A 20,927-nucleotide genomic window follows, 5' to 3' on the forward strand; every position below is an offset into this window, starting at 1 on the left:
GGTCTACGAGGGTACGTAGACAACACTCTCCCCTCTCGTTGCTATGCATCACCATGATCTTGCGTGTGCGTAGGAAATTTTTTGAAATTACTACGTTCCCCAACACGTAGCACATATGCCAATCCTTCCTACTCAAGTTAGGTCCCTCTTTGTAGCCCTAGTTCAAATTCCCTTGCTTCCTTCCTTGTATGTTCCTTCTAGCCCACACACACAATCATTGTTACTTCTTTTAGAACACAGCTAGTTGTTTCTTTCCTTGCAGCCTACACACACAATCCTTCCTACTCAAGTTAATTCTTTTCTTTTAGCCCACACATATGTCCCTCTTTGCAGCCCTAGAATTCATCTTCTTGCTTCCTTCCTTGGATGTTCCTTCCAGCCCACATACACACGATCCTTCGTAGTCAAGACAATTCTTTCAGCCCACATGTCCCTCTTTGCATGGTGCAACACATCCACAATCCATCATTCTTTTCAACGGTTTGATCACCCTCTTGTCCGTTGTCACCTTTATTTTTTCTAGCTTTCTTGTTGATATTACAACCAACTTTGTGGATCTATATAAACTGGTGGAAATCGTCTTAAAGAAATGAAATGGGATTGTTTCACATGAAATATCAATGCTTTACAGCCTATTGGACTGGAGATTATGTTTTTCGTATGTGGCTCGCGGCCCAAAAAAAGGCCTAGCAATGATTATTTGATGGTCAAATAGGCCCATCGATTTGATTAAAAAAGGGCCATGCAAGTAACCTTTAATACTATTTAGAAATGCATCATGTCTATTCATGAACATGTGATAGCTCAGTTGGTTAACTTAGGTAAGTCCGACATGAGAGGTCATGGGTTTGAATCTACCCTCTGGCATATATTTTTTCCCATGATTTTAGGGCGCATCGGCGGGCTGCGGGTTGAATACCTAAAATAGCAAGGACTTCTATGCAAAATTGCTGACAGTGAACGAGCAAAGGCAATCTATACTTTATTAGTAGGTATAAATATAGATGTTGTTATGGGCAAATATTATGTGGATTGTCGAAATACTCGTGTATAGTTATCGATTCTAAATCTAGATATTACCACAACCAACCATTGTAACTACATCACTACTATCATGGTGATTGCAACCTTGCACACTAGACAAATTGTAGCATGGGCAGTTGATAATTGTGGTTGTCTCATATTGCTAACAATTGGACGGGCAATTGGGTAAGTACATAATCTCTATATTGAAATTGTAGCATGTGAAGACAGGTCACTATAGTTGTCTCATGTTGGTAATAATAGTATGGACAGTTGGTAACTATAGCTGTCTCGTGTTGTAACTATAGAGTTAGCAGCTAGTAACTACATAGTTAACATGTTGGTAACTGTAGCACGGGCTACTGGTAACTATAATTGTGTCATAATGGTCGAGAAAAGTTTTTGATGTCTATATTTGTCTACTATAGTTGTCTCATGTTTATGATTATAGCAAGAACAACTGGGTACTGCATAATCGCTATGTTGATAATTATAGCGTGGACAACTAGTAACTAATAGTTGTCTCGTGTTGATAACTACATCACAGGCACTATAATTGTATCATGTACGTAACTATAGAATTGACGGTTGGTGACTGCATAATTGGCATGAGGGTAACTATAGCATGAATAACTGGTAACTATGTGTCTTATATTGCTAACTATATCACGAATAATTGGGCAACTACATAATCGCTATGTTGGTAACTTGTTGTTCGTTGGTAACTATATGACAGACAACTCATAATTATAGTTGTATCATGCTAGTAACTATATTGAGGATAGCTAACGATTGTAATTGTCTCATGTTGGCATAGGCAGCATGATAATTATATAATTGACATGTTAGTAATCGTAGTGTGGGCTGCTAGTAACTAAGTTACCCATGCTATAGTTATCACTAGGTGTGAGACACCCTCCCATTGATGGCAGCAGTTGCGTCGTGCAGCAGTTGCGTCGTGCAAGATACCGCATTTGCCCTTCACTTTTTCTTCCACCACTGTTGTATCCTAAGTGGACCAAGCCCTCAGCGTGTCGTTCTCTTGTCGGTAAGCCACCCATCATGTTAATGGTGCAATAAATAAACACATGAAAAGAAAACACTGAGATTTTTATTTGGGCTAAAAAAATCAAGGGAAAATAGCATTTATATTGTAGTAATAACAATGGGCCAAAATGTTAGTTTTCATCTACGGGTTGTTATCAGGTCATGCGTGGCTTCATGTAGGCTCAAATCCCCCGTCGCCAATATTTTATCTTACAAACCACTAATCCCACTTAGTCTTCACAATCAAAGTTATCTCTACGAGAACACAATATTAGATTTCATGTGTACGTGTCAACAGAAAAAAAAATCACCATTGAAGTTGTCGCATGGTGAGTTGTCATGACAATGACATCGAAGTTGCCACGTGATAACTTTGGTACAACACAATGACAACTTTAATAATTATGAGATGGCAACTTTGGAGCCCGAAACTTTTTACAAAGTCCTCAACAATACAAAGCTAATGGTGAAAATGTTTAAAGTCGACCAAGCAATTTAATCTACAAATCATTTTTTTTTCACTAAGGTCACTTACATGCATGAATATGCTGCTCCACTCTGATTGAGCTTCTCACGTTAGAGGACATGAGCTAGCCTTATCATGAAATTAAGATCTTATGTAAAAATCATACATGGATTTTTACTAGTCCACCTAGTTCAACTAAATTTTGCAAACTGCTTTGGTAGTTCTCAGAACAACTAAGGGAATAGCTGGTCAAGAAAAGACATGTTTAACAAGCTGGATCTGAAACAATTTAAAGCAACAAGCAGAAATATTTTCATTAAAAAAATAGCATGCTCTATTTGAACTGAAGCACATCGAGTCAGAAAGAATTACAATAGCTAAACTAGAAATAATACCATATGAAATATTATAGTTCCAAAGTTAACCTAATAATGAAACAAAAGACTAAAGTAGACAAAACAGTTGCCATCCAAAAAGAATTGTGCTTTCACATATCGCAAGACACGAGACTACCGCCAAATGACATTTCGCATCAACCAATTGTTCCCCATGAAACGGAGGGTAAATTTTGAAGCAAATTGACCAATTTCTGATGAAGTGTGCGCGTGCAGTTAGACAATGGTGCCCATTTGTACAGTGATTGGCCACAATGGAAGGCAAAATAGTACACTTGCTTATTGTACAGCAGTTTGCTTCGAAGTTGCTTGTGGCTGATGAGCACTTGAAGCAAAGATGATTGCCTTTCTTCTGAGGGGTCTGACTAATAATTGCTCGTCAGCTATGCCATTTCAGTCCATGAGATACGCTGCCACTTCACTCTTTTGCTTCTGCTGCGCCAGTTTTAGCTTCAACATCCACGGCAGATACTTCCTTGCTTGGTACCTCCACGACTGCATCAGCTTTCACTCCAACATCCCCGACTGCATCAGTTTCCACGACTGTATCAGTTTTCATTTCAGTATCCACGACTGCATCAGTCTTGGTCGGTACCTCCACATCTTCGTTACGGACAGCTTGCTCAGAAGATAATGCCGAGCCAGCCAAATCACTCCCATTGACATCAGGATCGGGTGAAGCTTCAGAGATAGGATTGTCCAAATCAGATGAGCCAGCTGGTTTATCAACTGTTCTCTCTGCCTGTGTCTCAGTAGCTGGGACTGAAGATTCAGCTGCTTCAGAGGCAGCTTCGTCTGTGCTAGCTTCAGAGGCAGCTTCGTCTGTGCTAGCTTCAGTACCATGAAATGAAACATCCGGATGCCGCTCAGTACCTTCTGCACTTTCTAGTTGCTCATTCTCAGTGCTCAAATTTGTCTGTTTGGTACATTCTGCAGCATCTTCGGCCTCCTTAGCAGGACCATTTCCAAGACCCAAAGTTTCCATTTGATCCTCAGTGCCAATTGCTTCACCATCATCAGCTTCCTTGGTGTCTGGGGAAGCCTCCTCAGAGTTGGGTGAGGACGAAGGAACAGAGGCAGCTAAACGGTCATTGATACCTCTCTCTCCATCAAACGTGAACCAATTCGAATTTGTAAAGAGGGAACTGCTTTTAAACACACAATACATTGCCAATGAGTTACCTCCTACAAGAGAAGAAATCAAGTGCTGGAGTACAATTTAAGATAGCAAATTACCCGTCTGGATCATCTCCCAGACGCAGGGAAGATATTACAACCTCAGCTGATTCGTCATCAAAATAGACATCCTGAAAGGCAAATATAAGAGATTACTATACTCAAAAGAAAACAATATACTCCCTCCATTTCTAAATACAAGTCTTTTCAGAGATTTCAATACAAACTACATACGGATGTATGTAGACATATTTTAGTGTAGATTCACTCATTTTGCTTCGTATGTAGTCCCTTATTGGAATCTCTAAAAAGACTTATATTTAGGAATGGAGGGAGTACTTGTCGGTGCATTAATACATTCGTGGATAAACTAACCATAATGTTGTTTCCAAACAAACTTAAAACAACACGGCAGTTCATACTTTATAGTCGGCTTTTTCTACATACAGTTTATTGCAGTGAACATTTTTTTAGGAAAGCCTCGACATTTAATCGCAGTGAATGCTAGAATCGTGTGCAAATAACAAGAGAACAATAGGTTACTTAAATATACCTCATCATCACGTTCAAGTGACCCTTGTGCCTGCATTAATGATCAGCGTGTATTATTAACATGTCTGCACATAAAATGCAGCAGTAGAAACAATAGCAAGATGCAGGGAATGAATATTTTGATAGTAGCGAACCATAAAATCTAACAAAAGTAGCACATTGGTATACCTCTTCAATGTCATCATTGCTGTATATCCCATAGCGGAATGCCTGGCTCAAGTTATTGGCCAGAGCTGCAACATCATAATCCCTGTCTCGGAAGTCATCATCATCACTATCCCTACCACGGTCATGAAGCGAGGTTGGGCGTCTGCAGCATACAAGTCCAGCGATACTTAGAGAAAATGAAAGCAAGATATAGCATGCTAAACAAGGAAAGAAAACCTACCCACAAGCCCAATGATAAACATTCTCCACCTCATTTCGCCTGACCAGAACATCTGTCTGCCATTCAACCCACTCACTGTTACCCTACTCAAACAAAAAATGCCAGGTCAAAATAAGGCATACAAAACTATAGAAAAATCACACTTACAAAGTATTGAGTGGATGCACAAATAGGAAAGATACCTGCAGGTGAGTCTGGATTGTGCTGTTGCTATTTCCCAACTGAATGAGTTTATTGGCTATTCTTGTCATGTGACCAACATTCCCAATTTTTGAAGGGGTTTTCCCTTCAGACGGCACAGTAGGCTGCACACAAGAGGCAAAGCATGATGGGGCATTCTTGGTAGTATCAAGTCAAAGCTGTTATAGCATAATAAATATAACTTACCCCATTAGATTCTGTTGCCAAAGAAGAAAGCTTGTCGGCAGCAAGAATTTTACCAACAATGTCACATTCATTAAGAACATGTTCGACAAGTTCTGTTCTTTTACCCTCCAGGCAAGAAACAATTATATTCTCGACATGATGGTGCAAAAAGTTGTTATAAGGGTACCTGTGGTTTAACAAACATATGAGATAGCCCTTTAAACGATGATGAAGCAAAAGGAAATAATATATCCATCTTACTCAAAGAATAAGTCAATGGAGCGCTTTATTGCCGATTGGCTGATTAGCTCCTGTTCAGCAGTTTCACTGCCAACTGTCAGCAAAACAGAGATGAACTCCACAATCTGTAAAAAAAAAGGGTATGTCCAGTTTAACACAAGCGAGCAGGAAATTACCAAGCCACTACAACATTGCCGAAATTTAAGAGCATGCAGTACTAAATAACACTAATACGTAATGTATGGCTCGGCAGAAAGAAATGATATACAAATAGCATTTGATCACACTAAGATCCAAGCATGCATGCATCTCGTCTACGTTTAAACCCCAGGTAACCACACCAAAATTATAGTAGTAGGTCAGTCCAGACAACACTATGCACCTTTACAAAATACAAATAAAGTTAAAGACCATCTGGACAGGAAACAAAGAGCTCAAGGCTCAACAATAATCACTACAAGATTGAAATGACCAAATGGTCAACTGAAAGGATTTGCAACATCCAGTACCTTCAGTCGATGCTTCCCCAGAGGTGGGCGTAAACATCCATAAGTTGTAGGCAAAACATTTTCAGCAGCAGAGGTGTCCAATAAGTTCAGCAAATTACCTACAAAAGTATGTCAGCTATAACAATAAATCTCAAAACAAAATTAGATCTAGCAAACCATGACACACGGTGTAGTGTAGACAAGGTCTAGAATTGATTAAAGAAGGTTTTCCTAACAAAATCTTGCACAAAATACCCAACACTCACCTAGACTCTCGAGCATACCATCAACTGTCTCAGGACTGGCAGTGACCAATGCCCCATGGCTTACGTTGCTTCTGAATGCTTGATAGGAAGCTGATGCCAATCTTTTTGGGTCCAGTAAAGATATGCACACTGACAATGAATGAACCAGCACAGACTTGGGTCTTGATCCTTCAAGAGCATGGCAGAACAACCTCCCAACAAAACTGCAATTGCATAGAACAGAGCATAAATATTTCAGATCCAAAAAGGAAAACCAACAAGGAAACCTACTTGTAAATGTAGGGCTTTGTAACCATCTATGTAAAGCCTCTTAATATAAAATTAGTCATGGACTCTTTACAAGCATAAATTGGACATGGACTCTTTACAAGTAAAGGATTAGAAGAAATGCATGGATATTCTTTCTGTGCTTCTCACCACTACCAAAAAAAATGCACTTCCCTACTGAAAGGTTTTCCCCTTCCCAATAAAGATTAAAACTGTGACGGCAATAAAGTTCTAAGATTGAGACCTTGGACTGCATATCTTTGAAGCGAGAGATGGAGGTGCACATCGAGTCACAGCACAAAGAATTTCGGCAGCATTGGCATGCACTTCAGGAGAGTCCTGCTTGGCAATATTACAGTATGTCAAATTTCTGCTAGTAACATTTCAATTAAAGTTTTTCAGTGAGAAACTGAATATTGTTATTTAGGAGGCTTATGTTTATATAGGTAAAAAATATCTCAAGACAAAATGTTTCTCAAATGAAATGCTAGGTTTGTATGCAATTATGTCTCAGAAAATACAAGCAGATATATGCAAAGGCGACAAGGCAAGATAAACAAATAAATGCATTTCCCTAGTGCTATATATTTCCCCAACTCACCGATGAGCTAAATTTATCTGCGATCATTCCAAGAACATCTGTATTTTCTAACCACTGCATTGTATCAGCATAGTTTGAATATATGGTCTCATCAGCACCAATCAGGCGTATCAGCACCTGAAGAATTCCAGGGGCAGCAGCGTCAACCAACTGTAGCAGCCGAAACATCAATCCACTAAATGTAATAATAATTATCAATAACATCTTACCTCCATTACAGATGTGATGCCAATCAGGTCAACAAGTTGGACAACAATCTCTGGATGCTCCTATTAAAAAATGAGTGTGTTGTAATCCATTGAAATATTCAAGAATCAAGCTTGTCGGATGAAATTTGTGACCACAGAAGAAAATTGTTCGCGTGAAAGCTAGACCCAGCGCAAAATACTGTATTAGCTTTCCTTGATTAACCAAACCGCCCAAATATTCAAAGAAAGTACACTAAATGGACATATACCCCATAGTTTAAGTGCGAATTAATAAACTGTTCCTTGTTTATACAAGGGCAAGGAATACCTGAACATAATTCATTAGTGGGGCAGTCTTCCGCAGCATCAAACAAATTACCACCTACAACAAATAAGCAATCAAACAGACTTCAGCCTTGTAATAAATATGACAGCAACTACAAGATGAAATCTCAACATCAGATTAACAAAAGGCAAGACCAAGCCTCAGCAGGGAACTTTTACAACGAATTTATGCCATGATGCGGATATAAATAATCCAAATAAAATGAAATACCTTACTGAAGTAACCAGATAATAATGTGCTGTGTGGATGGTCAGGTTTCACAAATGAGAAAAGCAAATCCATTAACTGTAATGCAGAAGATTAAGAGAGAGAAAATTAGCTAGAATGGTTGTAATGAAACATATCTGACAAAGATGTCAAAAGGACAAGAAAGCTTTTACTCTAACCTCTTCATCTTCTACTAGGGTCCTCAAAATGACATCGATTTCACAAGTAAATATCTCACAAGCAATGAAAGGGAACCTGCAAGGAATGGGTGAATTTATACAAAGGAGGAAACTCAACCCTTGACATATAAAGGTAATGAATATTAATGACCAATGGCATACTTGAAAGAGCGCTTTTTTTCAGCGTCATCCGGAACTTCTTCAACAACATAACGAAGCAATTGTTCCACCTGGGCCTTGTCACGCAGGCTACACAAAATATTTCAAGCATTATAGGCTGGGAAATACCAATAGCATAAGTTGAAGGAACACTGGATGCCATAACAGTCAAGAAACTGAAGGCCAACATAGGTATTTACTATATCACTCATTCACAACCAGATGATCTATACGAAAACTCAACGTGCCAATTTGGTTTGACAGTACAAAATACTAGTTTAATAACTTGTATTTGCTCAGAAGGCATCAGATTCACTTCTTTGCAGGTTAATATAGATAAAAACTAGGCATCTATTTGGAGAGGAAATGGAAAGTGGGAATAGAAACAGTTTACCCTCAAGATGAGCATACTCAGAAAATAGTGATCCTTGCTTGTAAACAAAAGAACTATATGAACCATCTATTTAGAAGAAATCACTACTGCCAGCATTAGTGCCAAAAACAAACTACAAATTCTGGGCAGATTTTCTTCCTATGATGGGATTAAAACAGCAACTATTAAGTGCAAAAACAATTGTACTTGTCTCATATATGTAGACTGGTTCATAATTTCCTTAACTTAATAAGCGACTGCGTTTCCTTTACAACGGTTACAGCTATCTCAAGAGAAAAGTATAAAATTCTTCTTTGTTACTCTACTAGTACACGGTATGAAAATGAATAGTAAGGTTATACAATAAATTAAACATGCCACGCATGTAAACCTCAAGCTAAAAACAGAAGCTCGAGGAAATTACAAATTTATGAGTCGGGTGTTCAGTGCTTTGCACTCTTGAATAATTTCATCCTCATCAAGAAGTTCTTCAAGTGTAAAATTTTCCTTGTCTAGGATTGTATCCACCTGAAACAATAATATATTAAGTTAGGTATAAGTTGATTCATAACCTTTGTTTCTACAATACTATGAAAATATATTAAGATATCATTGAGGATAAAAAATTATTTACATTGACCATGGAATAATATTATAATTATCATTATTATTCATGATTCATGTGGGCCATGAGATGGAATGATGGAGCCATTTAGTAAAATTATCAGACAATTCTGGTTACAGCTGAGTTTGGATGATTGAACACAAGATTTTTTTGAAGGCAACTGAACACAATATCAACGAATAGAATTGGAATTAGAAAGGCACTTCGTTTTGCTCAAACATGGTATTATCTCAGAAGAAAATCAGTAGAGGCCAAGTAACTCGTAAGAATGGAAAAAAGGGGAGGAACAGCTACACTGGCACACTGTTCCAGCCACAACACAGAAGTTCTTCATAAAACAGCGTAAGTACCCAACTCATATGAATCTTCAGTTTACGATGCTATTCAAATAGTATCACACATCAGATCAGGGATTCAGTTTTAGAAACACAGCAGCTTTGCCATATGCATCCCCGTTTACACAACGATCCGAGTCATTCCCAGGGCTAACTTGCATGCAAAACATAACCAAATCCGAACCCAAGGCATTTACTCCATCCCTGCAACCCGACCCAATCACGAGAACAGCACATGCACGAGCTCGCCAATGCAAAATCACACAACTCGCAGTCACAGCGCACCCGGGAACAAAATAAGAGCAAGCTAGCATTACAACCCACAAACAAGTGCCGCACCCAATCCACAGTGTCAATCTAAACAAACGGGTCCACGACCAAGCTCGCAGCCACCGCAGCACATATGGACGGGCGAACGAACCAATCTGAGAGAGCGGAGGGGGATTGGGGGAGCTACGAGCAGGGAACTCACGGGCGAGGCCGCGGAGAGACCGGTCATGCGCCAGAACATGGTGGCGGCGGCGGTGGATCTAGGGTTTCCGACCCCGGGGAGCGCGAGTCCGCGGCCGAATCCGCGCGAATCCGGGCGGCGGCGGCCGGATTGGGCGGCCGGGGGAGGAGGGTGGATCGGGAGAGGGGCGAGCGGATCGAATTGGGATCGCGGGGGGTGGGAGGCGCACGAGAGGAGGAAAAAACAGCACGCTTTTCTATTTGGGCTTTCCTTGGGTTTGATTTGGCTTGGAGATGGGGGATTGGAGCTGAGGGGCGCTGTTACTTTTGGCGACGAGCGCAGATGGCGATGGGTCGAATTATTTGCTCACTTGTGTTGTTAAAATAAAAAAGAAATAGGAAAATCTGAACCATGGACTCGTTTCAAAACTGATCTATATAGTGGTAATGGTTCAACCTTCACTTCCCCGTGCGTGACGATTTCACCCACGATTTAAACTCCTCGCATACTAATGAAGAAATAAGCGAGAAAACAACTGCTCCATCGTCTCCATCTTTGACTCCCCTTCTCCATCGGCCACACGCTCCGACCCTCATTTTTGTTTCTTCCCTCTTGTGGGCGATCTTTTCTTGCTCCTCCGCCTCTGTGAAGGAGATCAATCGACGTGGCCAGTGCAGATTGCAAGCCCCGGCACCATGGTCGCTAGAGTTGTGCGACTTGGAGGACCTCCTAGCACCGGGGAGGCGCGAGTACTCTCGAATTGGTCATCGCTTGCATGAATCGCCAATACACGGTCCACCAACATCTGTCGTCACCCTCGCTCAGCGCAAGCCCCTACGCACGTCTCAAGAGAGGAGTCATTAGAAAATGTTGGGGAAGCAATCACCTGAGAATGAGATCACAACGACAGTGCTAATTTTTGTATGTCTCTTCACATTGGTTTGTCGTAATTCCCCTCTCTCTCTCTCTTTGTGTGTGTGCGTGAGGAACACACATCACACAGATAAAGGAGAAGAGGAATCAGAGCATCTCGGTCATGATCTATCTCCACCTAGTGATTGACATTCATCCAGTCCGACATCCTGGCTAGCTGCAATTAATTGTCGGGTGTCTCGATCGATCTTCTTTGATTTGGCCGATAGGGATCAGGACGGACAAGCGGGGTGATGTTCTTGGCATGCTGCTATAATGATGTGGACATGCTCATTGATCCAGACACCATCTACCACACCCATCCCGACTGTCAGGACGCCCCCAAGTCACACTTCAAGCCCCAAACACATAATCTTCTCTTCCCCCGACCCTCCCGGCTCGCTCCCACGAGCGACGTGAGGGAACCCTAGCCGCATGTCGGGGGGTGACCCCCAAGTAGGCCCAAGACGCCAAACAACGCTTCAAAACATTGCCAGGGGAGTGCTCCATGGCTGGAATCTGCTTGGTTGGAATCTGGTTGGCTGGAACCTAGCTGGCTGGAATCTGGCCGGGTTCAGCTTGGTCGGGTGGAGCCGTCCGGGTGGAGCCCGTCTGGATAGAGCCGTCCGGGTGGAGCCCGTTCGGCTGGAATCCAGCCAAGTCAACTGAGACGTCATGTCGGACCTGCACAAATGGGACGCCCATGCTCTACAGTGGAGCACTATAGATGAGCGGTTGGCACTATAAATGAGCAGCTGGCATTGTTCATGCATCATGTGACACTTCAACGATGTAGTTAGGCCAGGTGGGCCACCCCTTGTCTACTAGGCACCCCTTTATAAGGTGGCCTAGGGAGCCCATTTTCCCTGACGCTCACACCATCAGGCTCTCACGCCACACACACACACACACATGAGGCAGAGAAGAGGAGCGCTCTCAGCCTCCTTTTTCCTCCTCTATACAACTCTAGGAGCAACCCTGTACTGCCATATACACCACATATAAACACCAAACATGCAGGACTAGGGTTGTTACCTCCCACGGAGGCCCCCGAACCTGGTTAAATCACCGCGTGCTGTTTGCCCAATCCCATCCCGGATCTCCGTTGCAGCCTTGCCCTCACCTCAAGCCACCATGTGGCATCTGCCGTGACGCGACTCTCCCCGCGAGAACACCACGACAGTTGGCACCCACCGTGGGGCTCGCTGTTGCTGGAACCGCTGTCCGGGCAGGACCCTTTTGTCGTCATCACCGCGATGTCGCCGTCATCTCTCCGACAGCTCTCGGGGGTTCGACATCGACTCGCCCCTGGGGGCAGCCGCGCATGATGGCGCGTCCTTGCCGGCAGCCTTGACACCGCCCGCCTCGCCCTCGTCCCCGAGGATACTCTGCACCATGACTTCGTGCCTGAGCCCAGCGTGCATCCTCGCTCCTGCTCACCGTGCTCGGAGCCTTGTACATTAACCAGACACGCATCAGACAATGGCCAGACACAAGCCAGATAATCCCCATACATGCCCCAAATAATTGTCAGATAATCCTCGTATAATCCCCATACACTCCTCGTATACTACTCAGACACGAGCCATACACTAGCCAGACTGTGGTAAGATACTACCCATACAGTACCCAGATAATGCCCATACAGACAATGGTGTGTCTTGTAGCTAACACCTACGTTGCGTTGTGCCTCGTGCATCTCCGGCCGTCCCCGCTGCCTGGCCGCGTCCGGCCTCATCCCGCGCCTCCAGCTCCTCTCTCGCGCGTCGTTCGCCGTGCTGCTGCCTCGCCTTCTCTCGCATACGCCCATAGCTCACCTGAGCCGCCAGCTCGGCCGCACGCATCGCCTCATCCTCCTGTGATGTCTACTACAAAACTTGTTCTTGTAGACTCGTGTTGGGCCTCCAAGCGCGGAGTTTTGTAGGACAGTAGCAAATTTCCCTCAAGTGGATGACCTAAGATTTATCAATCCGTGGGAGGCGTAGGATGAAGATGGCCTCTCTCAAACAACCCTCAACCAAATAACAAAAAGTCTCTTGTGTCTCCAACACACAAAATACAATGGTAAATTGTATAGGTGCGCTAGTTCGGCGGAGAGATGGTGATACAAGTGTAGTAGTGATAGTAGATATTGATTTTTGTAACAGTAACAATAAAAACAGCAAGGTAACGAGTAGCAAAAGTGAGCACAAACGGTACTGCGATGCTTGAAAATGAGGCCTAGGGTCCGTACTTTCGCTACTGCAATCTCTCAAGAATGCTAATATAATTGGATCATATAAGCATCCATCAACGTGCGATGAAGAATCACTCCAAAGTTTTTATCTAGCAGAAAACATAAGATGAAATTGTTTGTAGGGTACGAAACCACCTCAAAGCTATTCTTTCCGATCAATCTATCCTAGGGTTTATACCAAAATAACACCAAGTTATTCTTTCTGATCGATCTATCCAAGAGTTCGTACTAAAACAACACCATATGATACACATCAACCAACTCTAATGTCACCTAGATACTCCAATGTCACCGCGAGTATCCGTGAGTTGATTATACGATATGCATCAAACAATTTCAGATTCATAATACTCAATCCAACACAAAGAACCTCAAAGAGTGCCCCAAGATTTCTACCGGAGAAACAAAGACGAGAAAGTGCATCAACCCCTATGCATAGATTACCCCAATGTCACATCGGGAATCTGCGAGTTGAGTGCCAAAACGCACATCAAGTGAATCAATATGATACCCCATTGCCACCACGGGTTATCCATAGCAAGACATACATCAAGTGCTCTCAAATCCATAAAAATATTCAATCCGATAAAACGAAATCTCAAAGGGAAAACTAATTCATCACAACAAGATAGAGAGGGGAAAACACCATACGATCCAACTATATTAACAAAGTCCGCGATACATCAAGATTGTGCCATCTCAAGAACACGAGAAAGAGAGATTAAACACATAGCTACTAGTACAAACCCTCAGCCCCGAGGGTGGACTACTCCCTCCTTGATATGTCCATTTTGCATCATGCTTTTATGTTGATATTTATTGCATTATGTGCTGTTATTACACATTATATCACAATTCTTATGCCTTTTCTCTCTTATTTTACAAGGTTTACATGAAAAGGGAGAATGTCAGCAGCTGGAATTCTGGACTAGAAGAGGAACAAATATTAGAGACCTATTCTCCACAACTCCAAAAGTCCTGAAACTTCACGGAGAATATTTTTGGAATATATAAAAAATATTAGGTGAAGAAAGCACCAGAGGGGGGCTACCTGCCATCCACAAGGGTGGGGGCGTGCCCTACCCCCTGGGCGCGCCCCACTGCCTTGTGGGCCACCTAGCAGGCCCCCGATGCCCATATTCTGTTATATGGTGTGTTTTGACCTGGAAAAAAATCAAGAGGAAGCTTTCGGGATGAAGCGTTGCCGTCTCGAGGCGGAACTTAGGCAGAACCAATCCAGGGCTCCGGTGGAGCTGTTTTGCTGGGGAAACTTCCCTCCCGGAGGGGGAAATCATCGTCATCGTCATCACCAACGATCCTCTCATCGAGAGGGGGTCAATCTCCATCAGCATCTTCACCAGAACCATCTCCTCTCAAACCCTAGTTCATCTCTTGTATCGGATCTCTGTCTGAAAACCTCAGATTGGTACCTGTCGGTTGCTAGTAGTGTTGATTACTCCTTATAGTTGATGCTAGTTGGTTTACTTGGTGGAAGATCATATGTTCAGATCCTTAATGATAATTAATACTCCTCTGATTATGAACATGAATATGATTTGTGAGTAGTTACGTTTGTTCCTGAGGACATGGGAGAAGTCTTGTTATAAGTAACCATGTGAATTTGGTATCCGTTCGATATTTTGATGAGATGTATGTTGTCTCTCCTCTAGTGGTTTTATGTGAACGTCAACTACATGACACTTCACCATTATTTGAACATCGACTACATGACACTTCACCATTATTTGGCCCTAGGGGAAGGCATTGGGAAGTAATAAGTAGATGATGGGTTGCTAGAGTGACAGAAGCTTAAACCCTAGTCTATGCGTTGCTTCGTAAGGGGCTGATTTGGATCCATATGTTTCATGCTATGGTTAGATTTATCTTAATTCTTCTTTCGTAGTTGCGGAAACTTGCGAGAGGGGTTAATCATAAGTGGGAGGCTTGTCCAAGGAAGGGCAGCACCCTAGTCTATGCGTTGCTTCGTAAGGGGCTGATTTGGACCCATATGTCTGATGCTATGGTTAGATTTGTCTTAATTCTTCTTTCGTAGTTGCGGAAACTTGCGAGAGGGGTTAATCATAAGTGCGAGGCTTGTCCAAGGAAGGGCAGCACCCAAGCACCGGTTGACCCACATATCAAATTATCAAAGTAACGAACGTGAATCATATGAGCATGATGAAAACTAGCTTGACAGTAATTCCCATGTGTCCTCGGGAGCGCTTTGCTTTATATAAGAGTTCGTCCAGGCTTGTCCTTTGCTACAAAAAGGATTGGGGCACCTTGCTGCACCTTAGTTACTCTTGTTACTTGTTACTCGTTATGAATTACCTTATCACGCAACTATCTGTTACCGATAATTTCAGTGCTTACACAGAATACCTTGCTGAAAACCACTTGTCATTTCCTTCTTGTCCTTGTTGGGTTCGACATTCTTATTTATCGAAAGGACTAAGATAGATCCCCTATACTTGTGGGTCATCAAGAATCTTTTCTGACGTCGTTGTCGGGGAGTGAAGCGCCTTTGGTAAGGAAACATTTATATAGTGTGTTGAAATTTACTGTCACTTGTTACCATGGAAAATAATCCTTTGAGGGGCTTGTTCGGGGTATCTTCACCCCGACTAGAAGAGCAAATAGTTGCCCTTTAACCTACTGCACCTACTGAAAATATTTATTATGAAATTCCTTCGGGTATGATAGAGAAACTGCTAGATAATCCTTATGCAGGAGATGGAACATTGCATCCTGATATGCATCTAATCTATGTGGATGAAGTTTGTGGATTATTTAAGCTTGCAGGTTTGCCCGAGAATGAAATCAAGAAGAAGCTCTTCCATTTACCTTTGAAGGAGAAGGCGTTGACATGGTATAGGCTATGTGATGATACTGGATCTTGGAACTACAACCGATTGAAATTGGAATTTCATCAGAAATTTTATCCTATGCATCTAGTTCGTCGTGATCGGAATTATATTCATAATTTTTGGCCTCGTGAAGGAGAAAGTATTGCTCAAGCTTGGGGGAGGCTTAAGTCAATGTTATATTCATGCCCCTACCATGAGCTCTCAAAAGAAATTCTTATTCAGAATTTTTATGCTCAACTTTCTCGTAATGATCAATCCGTGCTCGATACTTCTTGTACTGGTTCTTTTATAAAGAAAGATGTTGAATTCCAATGGGATTTCTTAGAAAGTATTAAATGCAACTCTAAAGATTGAGAACTCAACGAAGGTAAGGAGTAAGGTATAAACCTTAAGTTTGATTGTGTTAAATCTTTTATGGATATCGATGCTTTTTGTGATTTTAGCACTAAATATGGACTTGACTCTGAGATAGTAGCTTCTTTCTATGAATCTTTTGCTACTCATGTTGATCTCCCTAAGGAGAAGTGGTTTAAATATCATCCTCCCATTGAAGTAAAAGTAGTAGAAGCTATTAAAGTCAAAGAAGAAACTATTACTTATAATGTTGATCTTGTTGTTCCTACTGCTTATATTGAGAAACCATCTTTTCCTGTTAGGATAAAGGATCATGCTAGAGCTTCAACTATGGTTCATAAGAGTTATACTAGAACACCTACACCCCCTAAACAAATTAAAGTTGAACCTAGTATTGATATGGTTAAAGATCTTTTGGTTGATAACATTGATGGGCATGTTTTTTCTTTGTGATGAAGCTGCTAGAATTGCTAAACCTGATATTAAAGATAAACATAGACCTGTTGTTGGCACGCCTGTTGTTTCTGTTAAAATAGGATATCATTGTTATCATGGCTTATGTGATGTGGGTGCTAGTGTGAGTGCAATTACTTTTACTCTATACAAAGAAATTATGAATGATATTGCACCTGCTGAGATAGAAGATATTGATGTTACTATTAAGCTTGCCAATAGAGATACTATATCACCAACTGGAATTGTTAGAGATGTTCAAGTCTTGTGTGGGAAAATAAAATACCCTACTGATTTTCTTGTTCTTGCTTCCCCACAAGATGATTTTTGTCCCATTATATTTGGTAGACCTTTCTTGAACACTGTTAATGCTAAGATAGACTGTGAGAAAGATATGGTTACTGTTGGTTTAGGGGATATGTCTCATGATTTTAATTTCTCCAAATTTCGTAGACAACCCCATGATAAAGAATTTCCTAGTAAGGATGAAATTATTGGTCTTGCTTCTATTGTCGTGCCTCCTACTGATCCTTTAGAACAATATTTGCTAGACCATGAAAATGATATGTTTATGAATGAAAGAAAGGAATTAGGTGAAATATTCTTTAATCAAGGGCCTGTTTTGAAACACAATTTTCCTGTTGAAATCCTTGGGGATCCCCCTCCACCCAAGGGTGATCCCGTGTTTGAGCTTAAACAATTACCTAATACTTTGAAATATGCTTATCTTGATGAAAAGAAGATATATCATGTTATTATTAATGCTAACCTTTTAGAGCATGAAGAAAAGAAATTGTTGAAAACTCTAAAGAAGCACCGAACAACTATTGGATATACTCTTGATGATCTTAAGGGCATTAGTCCCACTCTATGTCAACACAAAATTAATTTGGAGCCTGATGCTAGACCAGATGTTGATCACCAGCGACGGTTAACTCCCAAGATGAAGGAAATGGTAAGAAATGAAATACTAAAGCTTTTGGAGGCAGGTATAATTTATCCTATTGCTGATAGTAGGTGGGTAAGTCATGTTCATTGTGTCCCTAAGAAGGGAGGTATTGTTGTTGTTCCTAATGATAAGAATGAATTGACCCCACAAAGAATTGTTACACGTTATAGAATGGTAATTGATTTTCGCAAATTAAACAAAGCTATTAGAAAAGATCATTACCCTTTACCTTTTATTGATCAAATGCTAGAAAGACTATCCAAACATATACATTTTGCTTTCTAGATGGTTATTCTGGTTATCTCAAATACCCATGTCGAAAGAGGACCAAGAAAAGACCACTTTTACTTGCCCTTCCGGTACTTTTGCTTATAGACGTATGCCTTTTGGTTTATGAAATGCACCCGCTACCTTTCAAAGATGTATGACTGCTATATTCTCTGACTTTTGTGAAAAGATTGTTGAGATTTTCATGGATGATTTCTCCATTTACGGAACTTCTTTTGATGATTGCTTAAGCAACCTTGATCGAGTTTTGCAGAGATGTGAAGAAATTAATCTTGTCTTGAATTGGGAGAAATGCCACTTATGGTTAATGAAGGTATTGTATTTGGGCATAAAATTTCTGAAAGAGGTATTGAAGTTGATAAAGATAAAGTAGATGCTATTGAAAAGATGTCGTGTCCTAAAGATATCAAAGGTATAAGAAGTTTCATTGGTCATGCTAGTTTCTATAGGAGGTTTATTAAAGACTTCTCTAAAATTTCTAGGGCTCTCACTAATATCTTGTGAAAAGATGTTCCTTTTGTTTTTGATGATGATTATGTAGAAGCATTTGAAATACTTAAGAAAGCTTGATTTTTGCACATATTGTTCAGCCACCTGATTGGAATTTACCCTTTGAAATTATGTGTGATGCTAGTGATTATGCTATTGGTGTTGTTCTAGGGCAAAGAGTTGATAAGGAAATGAATGTTATTCAATATGCTAGTAAAACTCTAGACACTGCCCGGAGAAATTATGTTATTACTGAAAAAGAATTCTTAGCAATTATTTTTGCTTGTGATAAGTTCAGATCTTATATTGTTGATTCTAAAGTAATTGTTCACACTGATCATGCTACTATTAAATATCTTATGGAAAATAAAGATGCTAAGCCTAGACTTACTAGATGGGTTCTCTTATTACAAGAATTTGATTTGCATACTATTGATAGAAGGGAGCCGAGAACCCCATTCCAGACAACTTGTCTAGGTTAGAAAATGTTCTTGATGACCCACTGCCTATTGATGATAGCTTTCCTGATGAGCAATTAGCCGTCATAAATGCTTCTCATAATACTCCATGGTATGATGATTATGCTAATTACATTGTTGGTAATTTATACCACCTAGTTTCACATACCAGCAAAAGAAAATGTTTCTCTATGATTTAAGACATTACTTTTGGGATGACCCACACCTTTATAAAGAAGGAGTAGGTGGTGTTATTAGACGTTGTGTACCTGAGCATGAATAGGAACAGATCCTACGCAAGTGCCACTCCGAGGCTTACGGATGACACCATGCTGGAGATAGAACTGCACATAAGGTATTGTAATCTGGTATTTTATTGGCCTACTCTCTTCAAAGATGCTCGTAAGTATGTTTTGTCTTATGATGAATGTCAAAGAATTGGTAATATTAGTAGACATCAGGAAATGCCTATGAATTATTCACTTGTTATTGAACCATTTAATGTTTGGGGCTTTGATTATATGGGACCTTTTCCTTCCTATAATGGTTATACACATATTTTAGTTGCTGTTGATTATGTTACTAAGTGGGTAGAAGCTATTCCAACTAGTAGTGATGATCATAACACTCCTATTTGTTGGGGAACGTAGTAATTTTAAAAAAATCCAATGCACACGCGAGATCATGGTGATGCATAGCAACGAGAGGGGAGAGTGCCGTCCACGTACCCTCGTAGACCGTTAAGCAGAAGTGTTATGACAATGCGGTTGATGTAGTCGTACGTCTTCATGATCGACCGGTCCTTAGTACCGAACGTACGACACCTCCGCATTCAGCACACGTTCAGCTCGGTGACGTCCTGCGAACTCACGATCCAGTAGAGCTCGAGGGAGAGTTTCGTCAGCACGATGGCATGGTGACGATGTTGATGAAGCTATAGTCGCAGGGCTTCGCCTAAGCACCGCTACGATATGATCGAGGTGGATTATGGTGGAGGGGGTCACCGCACACGGCCGGGAGAGATCAATGATCAACTTGTGTGTCTAGAGGTACCCCCTGCCCCCGTATATAAAGGAGCAAGGGGGGAGAGGCGGCCGGCCAAGGAGGGCGTGCCAAGGGGGGAGTCCTACTCCCATCGGGAGTAGGACTCCTCCTTTCCTAGTAGGAGTAGGAGAAGGGGGAAGGAGGAGGTGGAGAGAAGGAAGGAGAGGGGGCCGCCGCCCCTTCCCTTGTCCAATTCAGACTGGGGCAAGGGGGGCCATGCGCCACCTCCTGACTGCCCTCTCTATTCTCCACTAAGGCCCAATAGGCCCATTACATCCCCCGAGGGGTTCCGGTAACCCCCCGGTACTCCGGTAAAATCCCGATTCACCCGGAACTCTTCTGATGTCCAATGTAGGCTTCCAATATATCAATCTTTATGTCTCGACCATTTCGAGACTCCTCGTCATGTCCGTGATCATATCTGGGACTCCGAACTACCTTTGGTGCATCAAAACATATAAACTCATAATATCGAGCGTCACAGAACTTTAAGCGTGCGGACCCTACGGGTTCGAGAACTATGTAGATATGACCGAGACACGTCTCCGGTCAATAACCAATAGCGGAACCTGGATGCTCATATTGGTTCCTACATATTCCACGGAGATCTTTATCGGCCAAACCGCATAACAACATACGTTGTTCCCTTTGTCATCGATATGTTACTTGCTCGAGATTCGATCGTCGGTATCTCAATACCTAGCTCAATCTCGTTACCGGCAAGTCTCTTTACTCGTTC

General features: G+C 41.6%; 1 protein-coding gene across 2 annotated transcripts; it reads right to left on the reverse strand.

Annotated features, from left to right (window-relative positions):
* Window positions 1–2,846: 2,846 nt before the first annotated feature.
* LOC119268268 (serine/threonine-protein phosphatase 6 regulatory subunit 3-like) lies at window positions 2,847–10,440 on the reverse strand. 2 transcript variants are annotated; one of them, XM_037549860.1, is made up of 19 exons: window positions 10,160–10,440; window positions 9,152–9,255; window positions 8,358–8,444; window positions 8,196–8,271; window positions 8,020–8,094; window positions 7,792–7,845; window positions 7,485–7,544; window positions 7,276–7,392; window positions 6,919–7,013; window positions 6,408–6,610; window positions 6,163–6,260; window positions 5,675–5,778; window positions 5,435–5,600; window positions 5,230–5,352; window positions 5,048–5,130; window positions 4,828–4,969; window positions 4,661–4,690; window positions 4,168–4,238; window positions 2,847–4,079 (listed from the first exon to the last, which is right to left on the reverse strand). In XM_037549860.1, the coding sequence occupies exons 1-19, from the start codon at window positions 10,196–10,198 to the stop codon at window positions 3,350–3,352; spliced, it is 2,457 nt and encodes an 818-aa protein (XP_037405757.1). In that variant the 5' UTR covers window positions 10,199–10,440; the 3' UTR covers window positions 2,847–3,349. The 2 variants fall into 2 exon arrangements, with proteins under 2 accessions (XP_037405757.1, XP_037405758.1); XM_037549861.1 differs by having other exon boundaries at window positions 2,847–4,076; window positions 10,160–10,439.
* Between the last annotated feature and the right edge of the window lie 10,487 nt (window positions 10,441–20,927).

This window comes from Triticum dicoccoides, chromosome 3A, assembly GCF_002162155.2.
Source record: "Triticum dicoccoides isolate Atlit2015 ecotype Zavitan chromosome 3A, WEW_v2.0, whole genome shotgun sequence".
NCBI lineage: Eukaryota > Viridiplantae > Streptophyta > Magnoliopsida > Poales > Poaceae > Triticum > Triticum dicoccoides.

Coding starts and splice junctions, on each gene's coding strand:
- LOC119268268 (XM_037549860.1), bottom strand. CDS start 10,198: ATGTTCTGGCGCATGACCGGTCTCTCCGCGGCCTCGCCC. Junction 8,445..9,151: donor AACACCCGACTCATAAATTT/GTAATTTCCTCG, acceptor TATTTTGTGTAG/CCTGCGTGACAAGGCCCAGG. Junction 5,353..5,434: donor TGGCAACAGAATCTAATGGG/GTAAGTTATATT, acceptor TCTTGTGTGCAG/CCTACTGTGCCGTCTGAAGG.